We start from the raw sequence: 19,940 nt of genomic DNA, 5'->3' as shown, positions 1-19,940 counted from the left end.
TTGTATATACCGTGAAGAGTATATGTTTAATGCATATAGACATTGCATATACCGTGAAGAGTATATGGTTAATGCATACAGACATTGCATATACCGTGAAGAGTATATGGTTAATGCATATAGACATTGTATATACCGTGAAGAGTATATATGGTTAATGCATACAGACATTGCATATACCGTGAAGAGTATATGGTTAATGCATACAGACATTGTATATACCGTGAAGAGTATATGGTTAATGCATACAGACATTGTATATACCGTGAAGAGTATATGGTTAATGCATATAGACATTGCATATACCGTGAAGAGTATATGGTTAATGCATACAGACATTGCATATACCGTGAAGAGTATATGGTTAATGCATATAGACATTGTATATACCGTGAAGAGTATATATGGTTAATGCATACAGACATTGCATATACCGTGAAGAGTATATGGTTAATGCATATAGACATTGTATATACCGTGAAGAGTATATATGGTTAATGCATATAGACATTGTATATACCGTGAAGAGTATATGGTTAATGCTATTAGATATACCATTGTGAGAGTCGTATGTTATAAGTTTAGCACATTTTGTAGGAAAAATAATTATGTTAGGGACGTTTGGCAAACTTTATCCAACTCCCCATTAGTTTGCCTGTCAGTTTCTACTGTCTCTCACTCACTAGTACTGTCACTGCACGATCCCTCTGTCTGTCTGTACTATACTGTCCCCCTCCCTCTCTCCTCCTCCCCGTCATTTATCATACCCCTATCCTCAAATAAAGAATCGCTAAATAACAGTGGCTAAATTCACATTCCAGCGAAATGGCATGTAATGCATGAATCACTAAACAGTGAAACATATTCCATGATGTTATGGACACCTGTTGATTGTAATATCTCCTACTTTTATGTACTGTCTACGTACAACTACTACTTGCACAAGGTGGGGTAAACTTTATTAACCGCATCGTCGAGTTTTATGACCAACTCTACCTTCAAAAGACAACAAAAGACAAGTATATGTAGTGGTATAATGGTCGATAGGGAGGTTAATGATCACTGCGCACGTACAAAACTCTAATTAGAATATTTCGGTGGGAGGGTAATAGAAGAGCCGTGTAACAAATCAACAATGGCTTTACGACTGGGAGGCGGAAGTAATGAGATGCGTTGCTAGGTGTACACAATAGAGAGGTCGCTTGTGTTGTCATGTTGACTACCATACTGTAACAAAGTCCTTTGACTCGCTATATCGCCGTGTCGCAAACAAAATCCGTCAACTTGGGCAGGTGTTTGTGAAAAATGAACAACTAATTAGGTTCTGTGATCGTATGTTCGACCTAATTTGTTTGGAGAGTGTTTTGAACAAGACATCGAGCCAAGATATCCCGGTACGACGGTCTGTCAACATACGGTGTGTTTCCTCCTGATCCTATTCACGTCTCGTCTCTGGATCGTACACTGAGTGTTCCGTCTCCGCAACCAGGTTGAGGGTTTCAACTCGTCAACTGTGAAATACAAACTGCTGATTAGAGAAGACGTTGACAGTTATGTACAGTCGAGGGAATTCTCGTGGTGTCAGCCGAGGCAGTGATATTAGCAGCCTCGGTCTTGGACTCACCGAAGATGAGATTACTGCTATAATGCAAGCCAAGTTACCGGACTTTCTATGCATGTGCGAAATCTGCGACTGTGGGTAAGTAGGAGGTGGCTAGCCATTTATGTACACGAATCATATTACACAGTTCGGTACACGAAATCACTACCAATACAATTTCTAGTCGTTTGGAGTTGTTTTCTAGTCTTCCTAGCTACTCCCATTGTTTTTAGTTTGTTTCTGTGATTGCGAGACAGACAGTTCAATATTTTTTTGACAGTAATTGTGTGTATGCACTGGCCCGTAAAGTACACAGACATTAAACACCAACCTGTTCGGTGGGCGTACATTTATCAAACAAACCAATGAATCAATGTGCTCTCTGTGGAGACGTCTATGTCACACATTAAATCTCGGACCACTGCAATGATCTTAGATTAGATAACACGACGTGTACAGTGACAGAATGCACTTAGTCTTTATTTTTAGTTTGTAGAGGTATGTTTTTCCCTTTCTTCGTGACGGGCTCTTCGAGTCCGGAGCTGTTTTCATGGCTGTCCCCAAGTAAACCATATAACCTAGGTTACAGTAGATACCTGATATTTGCAATCCATCATGCCTCCACTGTGAACACAGCCCCTAGTAAGCCAATAATCTAGGCTACGTGTTATATATTACATTGTTCATAACAGCTTAACGACAGTGGCCTCCACAAACCAAATACTGACTATAAAGCCAATCAAATGGTACTATACCAATATGACATGCCAGTCGACCATGACGTTACTCTTCGACGTCGACGACATTACTACTACATTTACTTTGTCTAATGGACTGGGCACACTAACTTTACATTTGACACCTGTTATTATTTGGATCTACTCAATCATGGGCATCATATGTACATTTATGTGGACAGAGATGCTGTTGGTTATACTTTTTTTAACATCTGATCGACACTTTGTCGGTGAGTCAGTCAATCAATCAATCAATCATCAATCAATCAATCAACCAACGAATGAATGAATTAATCAATCAGTCAATCAATCACGTCTGAAACATGATCCAATTTTTTTACCTCAAATTTTGTGATGAAAAATGTCAATACTTTTTCCCTTCTGTCTAGAATTTATTTTGTGCATTTTGTCACTTTATTTTTAGATGTTTTTTTCACTGAAGATGAAAGATCCTAATCCCGGCCAATTAATGATACATAAACATACTACAGTGGTTTGATTTAACAATACTATCATTTTGTGGCATTATTGTAGCTTACATGAAGCACACTTTGATTACTGATACACTAGGGACTGGTGCACACTGTAGTGATCTGATTTAACAATACTATCATTTTGTGGCATTATTTTTAGCCAACACAACAAACTTTGGTTGCCAATTAGTGCAAGCTGCAGTATTTTAATGTCACATTAGCCTGTTTTATACTGCCCTGGTGAGATACATCGTTAATTGGGGTCTAGGGAGGTATGACCAACTAACATGTATCTCAACATGATAGTAAACAGACTATAGGGCTAGGAGGTATGACCAACTAACGATGTATCTCAACGATAGTAAACAGACTATAGGGCTAGGAGGTATGACCAACTAACATGTATCTCAACGATAGTAAACAGACTATAGGGCTAGGAGGTATGATCAACTAACGATGTATCTCAACATGATAGTAAACAGACTATAGGGCTAGGAGGTATGATCAACTAACGATGTATCTCAACATGATAGTAAACAGACTATAGGGCTAGGAGGTATGATCAACTAACATGTATCTCAACATGATAGTAAACAGACTATAGGGCTAGGAGGTATGATCAACTAACGATGTATCTCAACGATAGTAAACAAACTATAGGGCTAGGAGGTATGACCAACTAACAATGTATCTCAACGATAGTAAACAGACTATAGGGCTAGGAGGTATGACCAACTAACGATGTATCTCAACGATAGTAAACAGACTATAGGGCTAGGAGGTATGACCAGCTAACAATGTATCTCAACGATAGTAAACAGACTATAGGGCTAGGAGGTATGACCAACTAACATGTATCTCAACGATAGTAAACAGACTATAGGGCTAGGAGGTATGACCAACTAACGATGTATCTCAACGATAGTAAACAGACTATAGGGCTAGGAGGTATGACCAGCTAACATGTATCTCAACGATAGTAAACAGACTATAGGGCTAGGAGGTATGACCAACTAACATGTATCTCAACATGATAGTAAACAGACTATAGGGCTAGGAGGTATGACCAACTAACATGTATCTCAACGATAGTAAACAGACTATAGGGCTAGGAGGTATGACCAGCTAACAATGTATCTCAACGATAGTAAACAGACTATAGGGCTAGGAGGTATGACCAACTAACATGTATCTCAACATGATAGTAAACAGACTATAGGGCTAGGAGGTATGACCAGCTAACAATGTATCTCAACGATAGTAAACAGACTATAGGGCTAGGAGGTATGACCAACTAACATGTATCTCAACATGATAGTAAACAGACTATAGGGCTAGGAGGTATGACCAACTAACATGTATCTCAACATGATAGTAAACAGACTATAGGGCTAGGAGGTATGACCAGCTAACATATATCTCAACATGATAGTAAACAGACTATAGGGCTAGGAGGTATGACCAACTAACATGTATCTCAACGATAGTAAACAAACTATAGGGCTAGGAGGTATGATCAACTAACGATGTATCTCAACGATAGTAAACAGACTATAGGGCTAGGAGGTATGACCAGCTAACAATGTATCTCAACGATAGTAAACAAACTATAGGGCTAGGAGGTATGACCAACTAACATGTATCTCAACAATAGTAAACAGACTATAGGGCTAGGAGGTATGACCAGCTAACAATGTATCTCAACAATAGTAAACAGACTATAGGGCTAGGAGGTATGACCAACTAACATGTATCTCAACATGATAGTAAACAGACTATAGGGCTAGGAGGTATGACCAACTAACATGTATCTCAACATGATAGTAAACAAACTATAGGGCTAGGAGGTATGACCAACTAACGATGTATCTCAACATGATAGTAAACAGACTATAGGGCTAGGAGGTATGACCAGCTAACATGTATCTCAACAATAGTAAACAAACTATAGGGCTAGGAGGTATGATCAACTAACATGTATCTCAACATGATAGTAAACAGACTATAGGGCTAGGAGGTATGACCAACTAACATGTATCTCAACGATAGTAAACAGACTATAGGGCTAGGAGGTATGATCAACTAACATGTATCTCAACGATAGTAAACAGACTATAGGGCTAGGAGGTATGATCAACTAACATGTATCTCAACATGATAGTAAACAGACTATAGGGCTAGGAGGTATGATCAACTAACGATGTATCTCAACGATAGTAAACAGACTATAGGGCTAGGAGGTATGACCAGCTAACATGTATCTCAACATGATAGTAAACAGACTATAGGGCTAGGAGGTATGACCAACTAACATGTATCTCAACGATAGTAAACAGACTATAGGGCTAGGAGGTATGACCAACTAACATGTATCTCAACATGATAGTAAACAGACTATAGGGCTAGGAGGTATGACCAGCTAACATGTATCTCAACATGATAGTAAACAGACTATAGGGCTAGGAGGTATGACCAACTAACATGTATCTCAACGATAGTAAACAGACTATAGGGCTAGGAGGTATGACCAACTAACGATGTATCTCAACGATAGTAAACAAACTATAGGGCTAGGAGGTATGACCAGCTAACATGTATCTCAACGATAGTAAACAGACTATAGGGCTAGGAGGTATGATCAACTAACATGTATCTCAACGATAGTAAACAGACTATAGGGCTAGGAGGTATGACCAACTAACGATGTATCTCAACGATAGTAAACAAACTATAGGGCTAGGAGGTATGACCAGCTAACATGTATCTCAACGATAGTAAACAGACTATAGGGCTAGGAGGTATGATCAACTAACATGTATCTCAACGATAGTAAACAGACTATAGGGCTAGGAGGTATGACCAACTAACGATGTATCTCAACGATAGTAAACAAACTATAGGGCTAGGAGGTATGACCAGCTAACATGTATCTCAACGATAGTAAACAAACTATAGGGCTAGGAGGTATGATCAACTAACGATGTATCTCAACGATAGTAAACAAACTATAGGGCTAGGAGGTATGATCAACTAACGATGTATCTCAACATGATAGTAAACAGACTATAGGGCTAGGAGGTATGACCAACTAACGATGTATCTCAACATGATAGTAAACAGACTATAGGGCTAGGAGGTATGACCAACTAACGATGTATCTCAACGATAGTAAACAAACTATAGGGCTAGGAGGTATGACCAGCTAACATGTATCTCAACGATAGTAAACAGACTATAGGGCTAGGAGGTATGACCAACTAACATGTATCTCAACGATAGTAAACAGACTATAGGGCTAGGAGGTATGATCAACTAACATGTATCTCAACGATAGTAAACAGACTATAGGGCTAGGAGGTATGACCAACTAACGATGTATCTCAACGATAGTAAACAAACTATAGGGCTAGGAGGTATGACCAGCTAACATGTATCTCAACGATAGTAAACAGACTATAGGGCTAGGAGGTATGACCAACTAACATGTATCTCAACATGATAGTAAACAGACTATAGGGCTAGGAGGTATGACCAACTAACGATGTATCTCAACGATAGTAAACAAACTATAGGGCTAGGAGGTATGACCAACTAACGATGTATCTCAACGATAGTAAACAAACTATAGGGCTAGGAGGTATGACCAACTAACATGTATCTCAACGATAGTAAACAGACTATAGGGCTAGGAGGTATGACCAACTAACGATGTATCTCAACGATAGTAAACAAACTATAGGGCTAGGAGGTATGACCAACTAACGATGTATCTCAACGATAGTAAACAAACTATAGGGCTAGGAGGTATGACCAACTAACGATGTATCTCAACGATAGTAAACAAACTATAGGGCTAGGAGGTATGACCAACTAACGATGTATCTCAACATGATAGTAAACAGACTATAGGGCTAGGAGGTATGACCAACTAACATGTATCTCAACGATAGTAAACAAACTATAGGGCTAGGAGGTATGACCAACTAACATGTATCTCAACATGATAGTAAACAGACTATAGGGCTAGGAGGTATGATCAACTAACATGTATCTCAACGATAGTAAACAGACTATAGGGCTAGGAGGTATGACCAACTAACATGTATCTCAACGATAGTAAACAGACTATAGGGCTAGGAGGTATGACCAACTAACATGTATCTCAACATGATAGTAAACAGACTATAGGGCTAGGAGGTATGACCAACTAACATGTATCTCAACGATAGTAAACAGACTATAGGGCTAGGAGGTATGATCAACTAACGATGTATCTCAACATGATAGTAAACAAACTATAGGGCTAGGAGGTATGACCAACTAACATGTATCTCAACATGATAGTAAACAGACTATAGGGCTAGGAGGTATGACCAACTAACATGTATCTCAACATGATAGTAAACAGACTATAGGGCTAGGAGGTATGATCAACTAACATGTATCTCAACATGATAGTAAACAGACTATAGGGCTAGGAGGTATGACCAGCTAACAATGTATCTCAACGATAGTAAACAGACTAACATGACATGACAAACACTATATAATATGTATATACTGATTTGTTTATGATTCATACCCATACAAGACATACTGTTGATAAAAACATATTTGTAGGGGTTAGTTATTTTGTCACCCCCTTGGCAGTATTGATTTTTTTAGTCTTATAATCTTCAAATGTTATTGAATTTGGTATTTATTTCAGTTTCGTGAAAGTAAATGTCCAACTGTTTTTGCAATCACTCACTCACTCACTCACTCACTCACTCACTCACTCACTCACTCACTCACTCACTCACTCATCACCACTCACTCACTCACTCACTCACTCACTCACTCACTCACTCACTCACTCACTCACTCACTCCAATATTATATTCAATAAAGAATTGGAAAAGCCTGGAGACTTGAGAAAGTCTGGGGGTTAGTGTCATAATGGTCTAACTACAAAAATATAGAGAAAAGATAAACAAACAAACAAACAAACAAACATGTATTCAGGACTAGGCCCTTATCATACTAAATCAAATTTAAGTCTTGATTTTTTCCTGTAAACTATCAGAAAATATCATCAGAGTTTTGAAAAATATGTCATTTTTAGAAAAGTAAAAAACAAATCAATTTTGTTCACTGGGGGTGGGGGGGGGGGGTGAGCCATTTCAGTTCTCATCCTACAAAATTAATTTTAATTTTAATGGATGTTTTGTAACCCTAAATACAAATATTTATTTGAAAAATGTCCAATTGAGGAATGGAAAGAATTGTTGCTATAGTAAATGCATTGCACTAATTAAAAATAATGTATATTGTCAACAAAAGAACCATTCTGTACTCACTACATACTGGCTTTATATTCATAGCACTACATACTACTACATACTGGCTTTATATTCATAGTACTACATACTACTACATACTGGCTTTATATTCATAACACTACATACTACTACATACTGATTTGAAATAGATTGTGTGGTTTGGAGCAATTTTCAATTTGGGCCAATTTAATTAGGGGGGGGGGGGGTTCTGAGGCCTAAGCATAAGAATTTAGTTTTTGATCCTACATTGAACTGTTAGACTATTATTATCAGAAACAACAACCTTTTAGATTACATTATTTCTTTTCTCAGACTACTTGATAAGGATCAGTGTTATCCCATTATTTATAGATTGTTGGTCTTTATATAACACACCTGTTAAACAAACACACAGTTTACTATCTTAATAGAATGTTATTAACAGTTTTACTGTTGATTTAATACAAAAAGCCTGAAATAATCATACCAAATATTGGTTTCTTATAAAATCAGATCAATTTTGTATTGCTGTTTGTTTATACTAGCAAGGGTCACACACAGATGACCTTTGACCTGCCAGTACCTGCCCTGGGATGAATGTATCAGTGTTTGTTTACAAGTGCTTACAGCATTACTAGGCAATAGTTAGTAAGCACTTGGTCAGTTGAAATACTGTACAGTCATCTATAAATGATCCAAATTCAGTGATTTAAAGACTCATGTAAGTTTAGGGTTAACATTCGAATGACAAAATAAATTATCTAGCAGAGCTAAATAGAACAAGTTGTTACTTTTCAATTTTTAACCCGACATGGACCTATAGTGGCACAAATTTATGTTATACACCACAAACTCCCTGGAGAGCTAGCACTTTTATTGCGTTGTTGAGTTACATTAGCTGGTTATACCTCCTAGCCCTCATATCACAGTTAACTGTGTACCTTTATTGACATAACACTGATTCACAGTAAACAGGCTATGGAGGAGAATACAATCCATTACTGAATGAAGGCATATGATTAGTTTATATAGTAACCCCATATCCTACAGGTCTCCAATTATACAGCTTGGTTGATTGGTTCACATCTTCTTCACCGACTTTCTGAAACAAATGGTGGGGCTTGAACTGTATAAACCTAGAGATTCCAAGTCAGCTAGTCTATTGATTCAACAACTATCATACAACTCCACTTATAATAATTGTCATAATATAATTTCATTGCAGGAGACACAAACATCACAAAAACTGCAAGAAAGCACAACGCCCTGCAGTCCATGATAAAGCATGTAATCTGACTCATTATTCGCGAACATTTACGCCTCATGCTGGTACCCGACCTCCGCTACCAATCCGTCCACCACCTACAGCACGGGATCCAAACCCTGGTCCAATGTACCTAACTACTAGTAATAGTATAGACTTCATTCCTAAAGATATGAGTGGACGTGGTAAACTGATAAAACAGGTAGGTTAATGAACTTTATCATAAACCAACAGTCTCAGTTACCCAGACTACTCGTTGGGGGCTCACACTTATTGGCTACCACCCCAAAAAGTCAACATTATCATAAACCAATAGTCTCAGTTACCCAGACTACTCGTTGGGGGCTCACACTTATTGGCTACCACCCCAAAAAGTCAACATTATCATAAACCAATAGTCTCAGTTACCCAGACTACTCGTTGGGGGCTCACACTTATTGGCTACCACCCCAAAAAGTAATAAGATAAATAAAGCTGTCAAAGAATAAAAGAAAGGATATAAATTCTGAATAAAGAGTTCTTAATTGTTGACAAAATTTAGTTTGATAGTGTAGATTTAATAAAAAGTATTTGAATCTTGAAGTAAAATACACTTGATATTAGATTTTTAAATGTTACCAACAAAAATGAAAATTTTAGTTACAATGATGAATTTTAACTAATGTTTTTTCTTGCTTTTCTTGAAAATATTAGGAACAGGCATATGAGCCTAGTTCTGCTCCATTTGAGAAGTTGACGGTGTACAAAGATACATATCCAGGCCATATGTCATTCCCAGATGTCCAGTACAAACGTCCACCAACACAGAGTCGACGACATACCTCGGCAAAGTTTGATCCTAGAACTGCTCATAAAGAACACTTCAAAGCATGGGTACCTCAACCAGCAATATCATTTGGAGAATTGCCAAGTTTTACAGGTAGGTCAATATCATTTGGAGAATTGCCAAGTTTTACAGGTAGGTCAATATCATTTGAAGAATTGCCAAGTTTTACAGGTAGGTCAATATCATTTGGAGAATTGCCAAGTTTTACAGGTAGGTCAATATCATTTGGCGAATTGCCAAGTTTTACAGGTAGGTCAATATCATTTGGAGAATTGCCAAGTTTTACAGGTAGGTCAATATCATTTGGAGAATTGCCAAGTTTTACAGGTAGGTCAATATCATTTGGAGAATTGCCAAGTTTTACAGGTAGGTCAATATCATTAGGAGAATTGCCAAGTTTTACAGGTAGGTCAATATCATTTGGAGAATTGCCAAGTTTTACAGGTAGGTCAATATCATTTGGCGAATTGCCAAGTTTTACAGGTAGGTCAATATCATTTGGAGAATTGCCAAGTTTTACAGGTAGGTCAATATCATTTGGCGAATTGCCAAGTTTTACAGGTAGGTCAATATCATTTGGAGAATTGCCAAGTTTTACAGGTAGGTCAATATCATTTGGCGAATTGCCAAGTTTTACAGGTAGGTCAATATCATTTGGCTAATTGCCAGTTTTTACAGGTAGGTCAATATCATTTGGCGAATTGCCAAGTTTTACAGGTAGGTCAATATCATTTGGAGAATTGCCAGTTTTTACAGGTAGGTCAATATCATTTGGCAAATTGCCAAGTTTTACAGGTAGGTCAATATCATTTGGCTAATTACCAGTTTTTACAGGTAGGTCAATATCATTTGGAGAATTGCCAAGTTTTACAGGTAGGTCAATATCATTTGGAGAATTGCCAAGTTTTACAGGTAGGTCAATATCATTTGGAAAATTGCCAAGTTTTATAGATAGGTCAATATCATTTGGAAAATTGCCAAGTTTTATAGATAGGTCATATCATTTGGAGAACTTCCAAGTCAGTAAGATTAGTATATTTTGGAAATTACAAAGTATTTACCACCTGATGAATATAATTTGGAGTTGGTTATATCATTTACAGGATTGCTAAGTCAGTGTTGCACACATACTCATTACATGTGGGTAATTGCTTTGTTTATGTGGAGTATGTAAAGAGCTAGGAGTACAGTGATTTTTGTATTATCTTTACATATTAGTTTTTTTCATTTTCTCTTCTCATAAACTTCACTTTCCTTCATTTTAGGTTCTATTCTATATCCTGGTACCAAGCTAGGAGAACTGGAGTCCATGACACAGAGAGATTACCCAGGATATGTTGAAAAGAGAAGAGAACCTATAAGACTAGATGGAGCTAATATCAAGTTAGAAGGTAAAGCAGTTGATTGGTTACTTATCAGTCATGTGATCTTTAGAATATAATCATCTCATTGTATGGGGTGAGCTGTGTGTACATAGGTGAACAATAAATATTCACAACCCTTTCACTGTACGTAATAAACACTCAGGAGTCATGAATATTCATTGTTCAGCTATTGCATAAACATTTCTGCTGACTCCCATGATGCAATGCAGCACACAGTAAAAATTCCCAAATGAGGGAGAACTTCAAGTTGATGTTTCTTTGAAATTGTGTACAAGGGCCCAGTGTCCAATGTAATATGTTATTTCCCAATATTTTTCTTCATTCAACCAAGGATAATACAGTGACCTAAGGGGTCTTTGTCAGTAGGAGTCAACATAGACAAGTCACAAATAGTGACAACATTTTGGTCAGAAGTATTTTCCAGTTGAATGAAGAAAAATATTGGAGAATAACATAATCATATCAAAGAAAAATTAGGAAAAGTAATGGTAGTTTTGAATGTTTTGACTGATATTTTGAACTTAGCATCCCCATAGACGTATAGACATGCGTTGTCATGACATAGCTGTGCATTGTCGTGATGTACTAGAACGACCAGAGTATATATTCCATATTTTTGTTCTGAATGGCTCGTGCATGGTATTGTCTTTGGTAAAGTATTCAGTCATGACTTTCCCAGTTTCCTATTATAGCATAGCGTTCCACATAATCATACAAAATTGCACATTGCACACTGAGCTAACTACATTATTTCAAGTCCTTTTTCAGTGCCCTTGACATCTCTCAGTTGATGCATGCAGTTTGATAACTAGTGATTTTGACCATAATTATTTGAGATTGTGAACTTTTGACCAATGCCAGATTTTGACATGTTATTTTGTGTAGGTGACTTTGACCATGTTACAACTCACAAAGACACATACAAAGATATGGGTCCTGGACATAAGGCAGCGAGGGTAAGACGTGGTGAAGAAATGAAAAAAGTTGACAAGAAAGTACGTTTAGATGGAATTACTCAACATATGAAAGACTTTCCAGGTTACAAAAGCCAACCTATACCACCAAAACCTGTCACACCAGCCCCTGCTACTATAAGACTTAGTATGGACTCAAGGTAAGCAAAACGTTTATATATGTGTGTGAACTTCAAAAGACTTAGTATGGACTCAAGGTAAGCAAATATTTAGGTATGTGTGTGAAATTCAAAAGATTAACTTTGGAGAAGTACTGGCACAAGTTGATTTTATGTTCGTTTTTCTATGAATGACAAAACATTGATTTACTTATATATCTAGCATAAGTGATGCCACTCAAGTTACTTTATTTTCTCATCAAGTCAAATTGATGCCACTCAATTTACTCTATATTCTCATCAAATCAGAGTGATGCCACTTAAGTTACTCTATTTTCTCAAGTCAAATTGATGCCACTGAAGTTACTCTGTTTTCTCATCAAGTCAAATTGATGCCACTCAAGTTACTCTGTTTTCTCATCAAGTCAAATTGATGCCACTCAAGTTACTCTGTTTTCTCATCAAGTCAAATTGATGCCACTCAAGTTACTCTGTTTTCTCATCAAGTCAAATTGATGCCACTCAAGTTACTGTTTTCTCATCAAGTCAAATTGATGCCCCTCAAGTTACTTTGTTTTCTCATCAAGTCAAATTGATGCCACTCAAGTTACTCTATTTTCTCATCAAGTCAAATTGATGCCACTCAAGTTACTCTATTTTCTCATCAAGTCAAGTTGATGCCACTCAAGTTACTCTATTTTCCATTTTCTCAAGTCAAGATACTAGTACTCATTATTTTCTCATCAAGTCAAAGTGATGTCACACAAGCTACTTTATTTTCCAACCAAATTAACTTAATGCCACTCAAGTTTATACTCCATTTTCTTGCCAACTAAATAATTTCACATATGCTGCTCTAAAGTTAAAGTATGTCCATCCATGGGACTCTATTTTCCCAGCAAGTAAGGCCACTCAAGTCACTTTATTCTCTCACCAAGTTAAAGTGAACCACCCAAATTACTATATTTTCTGATGATGTTTAAGTACTACCACTCAAGTTACTCTCTTTTCTCATGTTAAAGTAATACCACCCAAGTTACCCTTTTCTCACCAAGTAAAACTAATACCACCCAAGTTACTCTATTTTCTCAGCATTACAAGAAATGTAAATCTATTAAAATTCTACTCTTCTTTCATCAGGTTAAACTTTGATACTGAACAGAGAACAGAATTCAAAGGTATTGATACTATCCAACATCCAAGACGTGAACTAATGAAGAAAGATAACGAGAAATATGAAATGCCAACTGTCAAATTTGAAACTATGACATGTAACAAGGTAAGTTTGATTTTGATATACTTTCAGTTATTCATTACAGTCAGTTATACATTTCTATAAAATGAACCTTTTTCAGTCAGCTGTGTGTATGTTGTGGGAGGATTTTATCTTTCAATTTTTATTTAATTCTTAAATTGTCAGTTCTTGTAGAATGTTACTATTGTTTCATCTTTCCAAATGACGGCTAATTGTCAAACTATTAATTTGTTTGTTATACCATTGTTTGATATACCATTGTTTGTTATACCATTGTTTGATATACCATTGTTTGTTATACCATTGTTTGTTATACCATTGTTTGTTATACCATTGTTTGATATACCATTGTTTGTTATACCATTGTTTGATATACCATTGATTGTTATACCATTGTTTGATATACCATTGTTTGATATACCATTGTTTGTTATACCATTGTTTGATATACCATTGTTGCAGTGATGGCATAATCATAAATACTGTGTATTCATAGTGTGTACACCCCTTGTCACCAATCATAATCATAAATACTGTGTATTCATAGTGTGTACACCCCTTGTCACCAATCATAATCATAAATACTGTGTATTCATAGTGTGTACACCCCTTGTCACCAATCATAATCATAAATACTGTGTATTCATAGTGTGTACACCCCTTGTCACCAATCATAATCATAAATACTGTGTATTCATAGTGTGTACACCCCTTGTCACCAATCATAATCATAAATACTGTGTATTCATAGTGTGTACACCCCTTGTCACCAATCATAATCATAAATACTGTGTATTCATAGTGTGTACACCCCTTGTCACCAATCATAATGAGGACTTTCTTTTTTGCTTGGATGAATAAAAATTTTGGGGGATAATATAATTATACCTCGGTATAATAGGAAAATCAGGAAAATAGTGTTGATTTGAAACCATTTAACTTGTAGCAATTATAGTGAAATTATTAAAATGTAGTAAAGTATCAATTTCTATTCTACTAACTTAACTTGTATTTCAAAGACCATGGAATGGGAATGACATTGACACACATTCTTGGGGTGTAGAACATCCAAGGAATACATTTCATATTTTTTGTCAATCATGTTTAACTTGGCTTGCGTTCGGTATAATACATATTGTTTTTTTGTTTTTGTCTTAGGTTGACTATCGTCCCATTGATATAGAAGCGTCTTATCAAACACCAAGAGTAAACCCTGAATATTCTGCAACAAGAGAACCTGGCAAATTTGATGGCAAGACCATGCACATGAAATTCTTCCAAGATTGGGGTATCCAACCACGTGTACGCTATGGTGATTTCCATGAAGCTAACATCTACATCCCACCCAAGGGTGACATGCGTAAGACATCAACCAACACAGAAACGTACACCGCTAAGAAGGCAGAACCTATCGCTAACTATAAACCTGATAACAAGCTAGCAGAGAAGGAAGGTCAACATGATTTCACTACAGTTCATAAGGAAACCTACACTACACTGAAATTACCCATGTGTCCGTCACAGGCATATTTACTACAACAAGAAATCAGAAAACGACGTAAAATGAAGTTAGATCGAAAAGAACAGAATTTAGAGAAACATATCGAAGCAACTGCTTAATGTGTGCTAATACAAAGATACACTTGTCAAAGTAATAAGACTGTATTTGGATCTAATCTTGATGTATAGACACACAGTAACACTTGCACAAATGATCAAATTGAAATATCAGTTTTACAAAGTAAATGGATGCAAAAGATTTCATCCCATGCAAGGGTATACTAGTGTTTTTGCCATGGTGGTTGAGTTGTACAGCTGAATGGAGTTCTTGTTTGTTGACATATAGTATGCATAGCAGCTCAATCACTATGTAAGAACTCTGAACCATAAATCTGGCCACAACATTGAATTTGGCTTTAATATTTGCATGAAACCAAAATTCACTAAGAGGGACAAATTTAAGTCTCTCATTAATTAATCATGTAAATTTATTCATGGGAACACAGTTTTGATGGCATGTATAGTCACTGTGTTTTCATACCATGGGACCCAGAGGTGTGCATGTGTGAATTGTATAACTGTTGTGTTATAAGTGATTTGAGGATAGATTTTACAATTTTAAGACAAACGTTGTGAAACTTTAATTGTTATAGTTTCAGACTACTGTATTAAAAACAACTGTATGTGTGTATATAGATTTGGGTATTTTTAACAATGGTGTGATGATCTTGATACTATCAGATTTACAAATATACGAAGTGCCAACAACAAGGCTGAAATCAGACTAAGTAATTTACTCAGTCTATTTAATCTGAGGTGACCAGGACTTTGTCAAATTTAGTTTGTTTTTTATGTGTTACAATTTGCATCCATAGTGCCTTACAAATGAGACTCTATAATACCTGACATTCCCATAAATCAAGGTAACATTTATTCCACAATGTATTTACTATTTTAATTTTACATTTGTATGTGAATTATATGCCACAACCATGTGGCTTACTTACATGTAATTGCCACATAAATACATTTCCATAAGGGAAGCCTGTTACCCGAGTTCTTTAAAGACCAAATTTATTCTGGGACTTAGTATTTTCATAATAGATAAAACTGTAAATATTGGAGATTTTTTTTGAGTGAAAAGTGGGTTTGTACATATTAATCTGTTTAATAGTTATAGTAAGTTTGACAAGCCTTGGATATTTCCTATATTCTCAGTATTTACCAAATCTGTCCTCGTTGTGTATTTACCTTCTGCAACATTGTTGATTTGTTTTTTTATCTCATGAGCTCATATAGTCTGGGTGCTGTTACTTCCAAATATATCAGAAAATATTCCTTTCAAAACCAAGTTCAGTGTTTTTGCTAAGGTTTGTGCATCCTGGTAACAGATTGGGAAAGGGTAAAATATGGTAAAAGTGACGTAGTTTCAAATACATAGTACTATAATAATGTTGGTAGGGAACCCTGACAACATGACAGTGGAAATCAGGACTAACAAAAAAACAGTGAAGTGATCATAATATTACAATTAAACCAAGAAAGTAAGTAAGATTGGAAAGGTAAAACTAAATTAAAGTCTTGATTCACGCAATGTTTAATCAGCATTATAAAACCTATAACAGTATCATTAGACTTAGCATTAATTCTCAGTATCATTAGACTTAGCATTAATTCTCAGTATCATTAGACTTAGCATTAATTCTCAGTATCATTAGACTTAGCATTAATTCTCAGTATCATTAGACTTAGCATTAATTCTCAGTATCATTAGACTTAGCATTAATTCTCAGTATCATTAGACTTAGCATTAATTCTCAGTATCATTAGACTTAGCATTAATTCTCAGTATCATTAGACTTAGCATTAATTCTCAGTATCATTAGACTTAGCATTAATTCTCAGTATCATTAGACTTAGCATTAATTCTCAGTATCATTAGACTTAGCATTAATTCTCAGTACCTGCAATAATATTTTACATTATCCTAGGGAGTCACAATATTGTTGATGGTCTAGCAGCTAGACTATGCTTTACTAGTCTCAGCTATTACAGTGTAACTACTCAACACAATTCAATACTACATTGTAAGTATTTTACAGCTAGTCTACATCATCTACATATTATTCCCAATATTTGTTCAGCCAGGGCAGACTGAAGAAAAATATTGGAGAATAACACTCCTAACCTAAGACAAATGTTTGGTTATCTGAGCCCAATTAACTCAATCCAAATTGTAAATTGTGAGTTAATACTGGTATCAATCTAGATTTGTAACTAAAAGAGAATTAAATTATCAGCTGTGCACTAATGAGCCCAAACTATCAAGTACTTGACCTGCTTTGAATCAAAGATCAAAACACAACAAGAATGTAAATATATGTTTCTAATTTCAGTACCGGTATTTGTTGAAAATCTGGTAAATAAACACCTGTCAATGTAGAATATGTTCTTTTGTAAACTATGTTAATTTTCCTCATTTTACCTCAAAATTACTATTTTCTTTTTTGTTATCTGAAACCTGTGTGCAGAATTAGACTAGTAAATATGTGTTTATTAAACTAACAATTGGTTTGTCTTATATATACATTGGTGTGTCTGTGTGTATTTTGCATTTATGTCTTTTTGCATTTCACAGACACACAGACACAGACAGACAGACAGACAGACACTACATGAAAAGTGGCGTTTCCAGTTTCGTATACATGATTGTCATGCGACACAACGGATATGTGGCATTTCTGGAATTTTGGCAATTCCATAGCATACCGGAAACGCCACTAGGCTTCATGCACACATGACCTGGATGCACATACACACATTTATTTTTACCCACCTGTGGTGCATTCATTTTGATCAGACATAATTTCCCAATCAGACCACCTTGGTAATCATCTACACTAGATGCCAATACAATCAGTCAGATAGTTTTTGACTTTAAGTTGTTTACATACAGATACATAAATTGACAAACACACAAGGCTAATTGTTATTTCTCATCAACAAATAACATACATCACACATAACTGTTAATTTTACAATGGACATTTTCTTTTAAACTAGAAATCAATTCATTTATTAGTTACACTGATTACATTTTAGTGCATACACATGTATACCAATTATAAGTAAAGAGGATATCATCTGAAGTGTGGTTCACAAAATCCAAGGTATAAAAAATACCATATTCCAGTTCAGCTATTTCACAGGTATTGTAGTTTTTGAACAGTGTTCATTGTGGCTGGCAAACTATGGAATGTTTGATCTTTTTTATAACTGGAATATTTGGCATATTGGTGAGTGTTTGATTATTGATCTGTGGTTTGCATAAAGTGATATCTACAATACATTTTATATATCACATCACATTATCTTTATCTGTGGTTTGCATAAAGTGATATCTACATTACATTTCATATATCACATCACATTATCTTTATCTGTGGTTTGCATAAAGTGATATCTACATTACATTTCATATGTCACATCACATTATCTTTATCTGTGGTTTGCGTGAAGTGATATCTACAATGCATTTTACATATCACATCACATTATCTTTACAGGATAAAATGGACAATGTAGCAAATTAAGGAAGTTTGGAAACTAATGTGTTAAAAAGTGACATGGTTGGCATTTCTTGTCACTTTTTTTGTTTCCTAATAAAAGGTTACTTATATTGTACCCTTCACTTGTTCAATGATTATACTAGCCACAAGTAAAATTCCTACCGTATTAACTGCTGTGATACTATTCTCATATACTATATGAATGAAACAGTATCACAGCAGTTAATATGGTAAGAGTTTTAATAGTGGCTGGGTAATCAAGTGATAGTGAATGGTAAAATATACGTAACCATTTATTTAGAAACCAAAATGATGAAAAATATAGTGTTAGTATATTTCAAAGACCAAATACACATATACTTATTACTGGTAGTCTCAAAAAGGAGACTGCAAAGTTGTTGTTATCAGTGGAAACTGCTAGTTGTAATGTACAATACATTTTAAAGACTAAACATGGACACTTACTATAAATAGTTTTTGAAGGATGACACTCTAAAAGCTATCATTATCATGTGTGTGGAAATGCCGTGTTGAAATGTATAACACACATATCAAAGACCTAGAACACCCACATCTATTATTAGTTACAGAAGAAGCTCTCAAACTTGTCATCAAGTTGTGCACCTACAGTTGTGATGATCTGATCGGTTTTAAGATAGTGTTCATCATATTTACCCTAATAAGCCCTTATAGAGTAATTAAGTCATCTTGGGTGATAATGTCTTGAGATTTCTGTCGTAATTCAAGTACTAATAGCTTTCATAGTCTCAAATAGCTATAGCTGTGATGCCTTGGTAACATCAATTCATAAACAATTCCAACCACACATCTATGGCTCTGCCTGTACTGCATGCCTTGGTAACATCAATTCATAAACAATTCCAACCACACATCTATATGGCTCTGCCTGTACTGCATGCCTTGGTAACATCAATTCATAAACAATTCCAACCACACAT

At 35.7% G+C, this 19,940-nt stretch overlaps 1 protein-coding gene across 1 annotated transcript; it reads left to right on the top strand.

Moving 5' to 3' along the window:
* The first annotated feature begins 1,232 nt into the window (after window positions 1-1,232).
* LOC144440086 (uncharacterized) lies at window positions 1,233-17,932 on the top strand. The gene is made up of 7 exons (XM_078129343.1): window positions 1,233-1,699; window positions 9,336-9,576; window positions 10,068-10,293; window positions 11,466-11,591; window positions 12,471-12,699; window positions 13,798-13,936; window positions 15,071-17,932. The coding sequence occupies exons 1-7, from the start codon at window positions 1,554-1,556 to the stop codon at window positions 15,530-15,532; spliced, it is 1,569 nt and encodes a 522-aa protein (XP_077985469.1). The 5' UTR covers window positions 1,233-1,553; the 3' UTR covers window positions 15,533-17,932.
* The last annotated feature ends 2,008 nt before the right edge of the window (window positions 17,933-19,940 follow it).

Source organism: Glandiceps talaboti, chromosome 9 (assembly GCF_964340395.1).
Source record: "Glandiceps talaboti chromosome 9, keGlaTala1.1, whole genome shotgun sequence".
Lineage (NCBI taxonomy): Eukaryota > Metazoa > Hemichordata > Enteropneusta > Spengelidae > Glandiceps > Glandiceps talaboti.
This window is presented reverse-complemented; position numbering and strand designations above follow the sequence as displayed.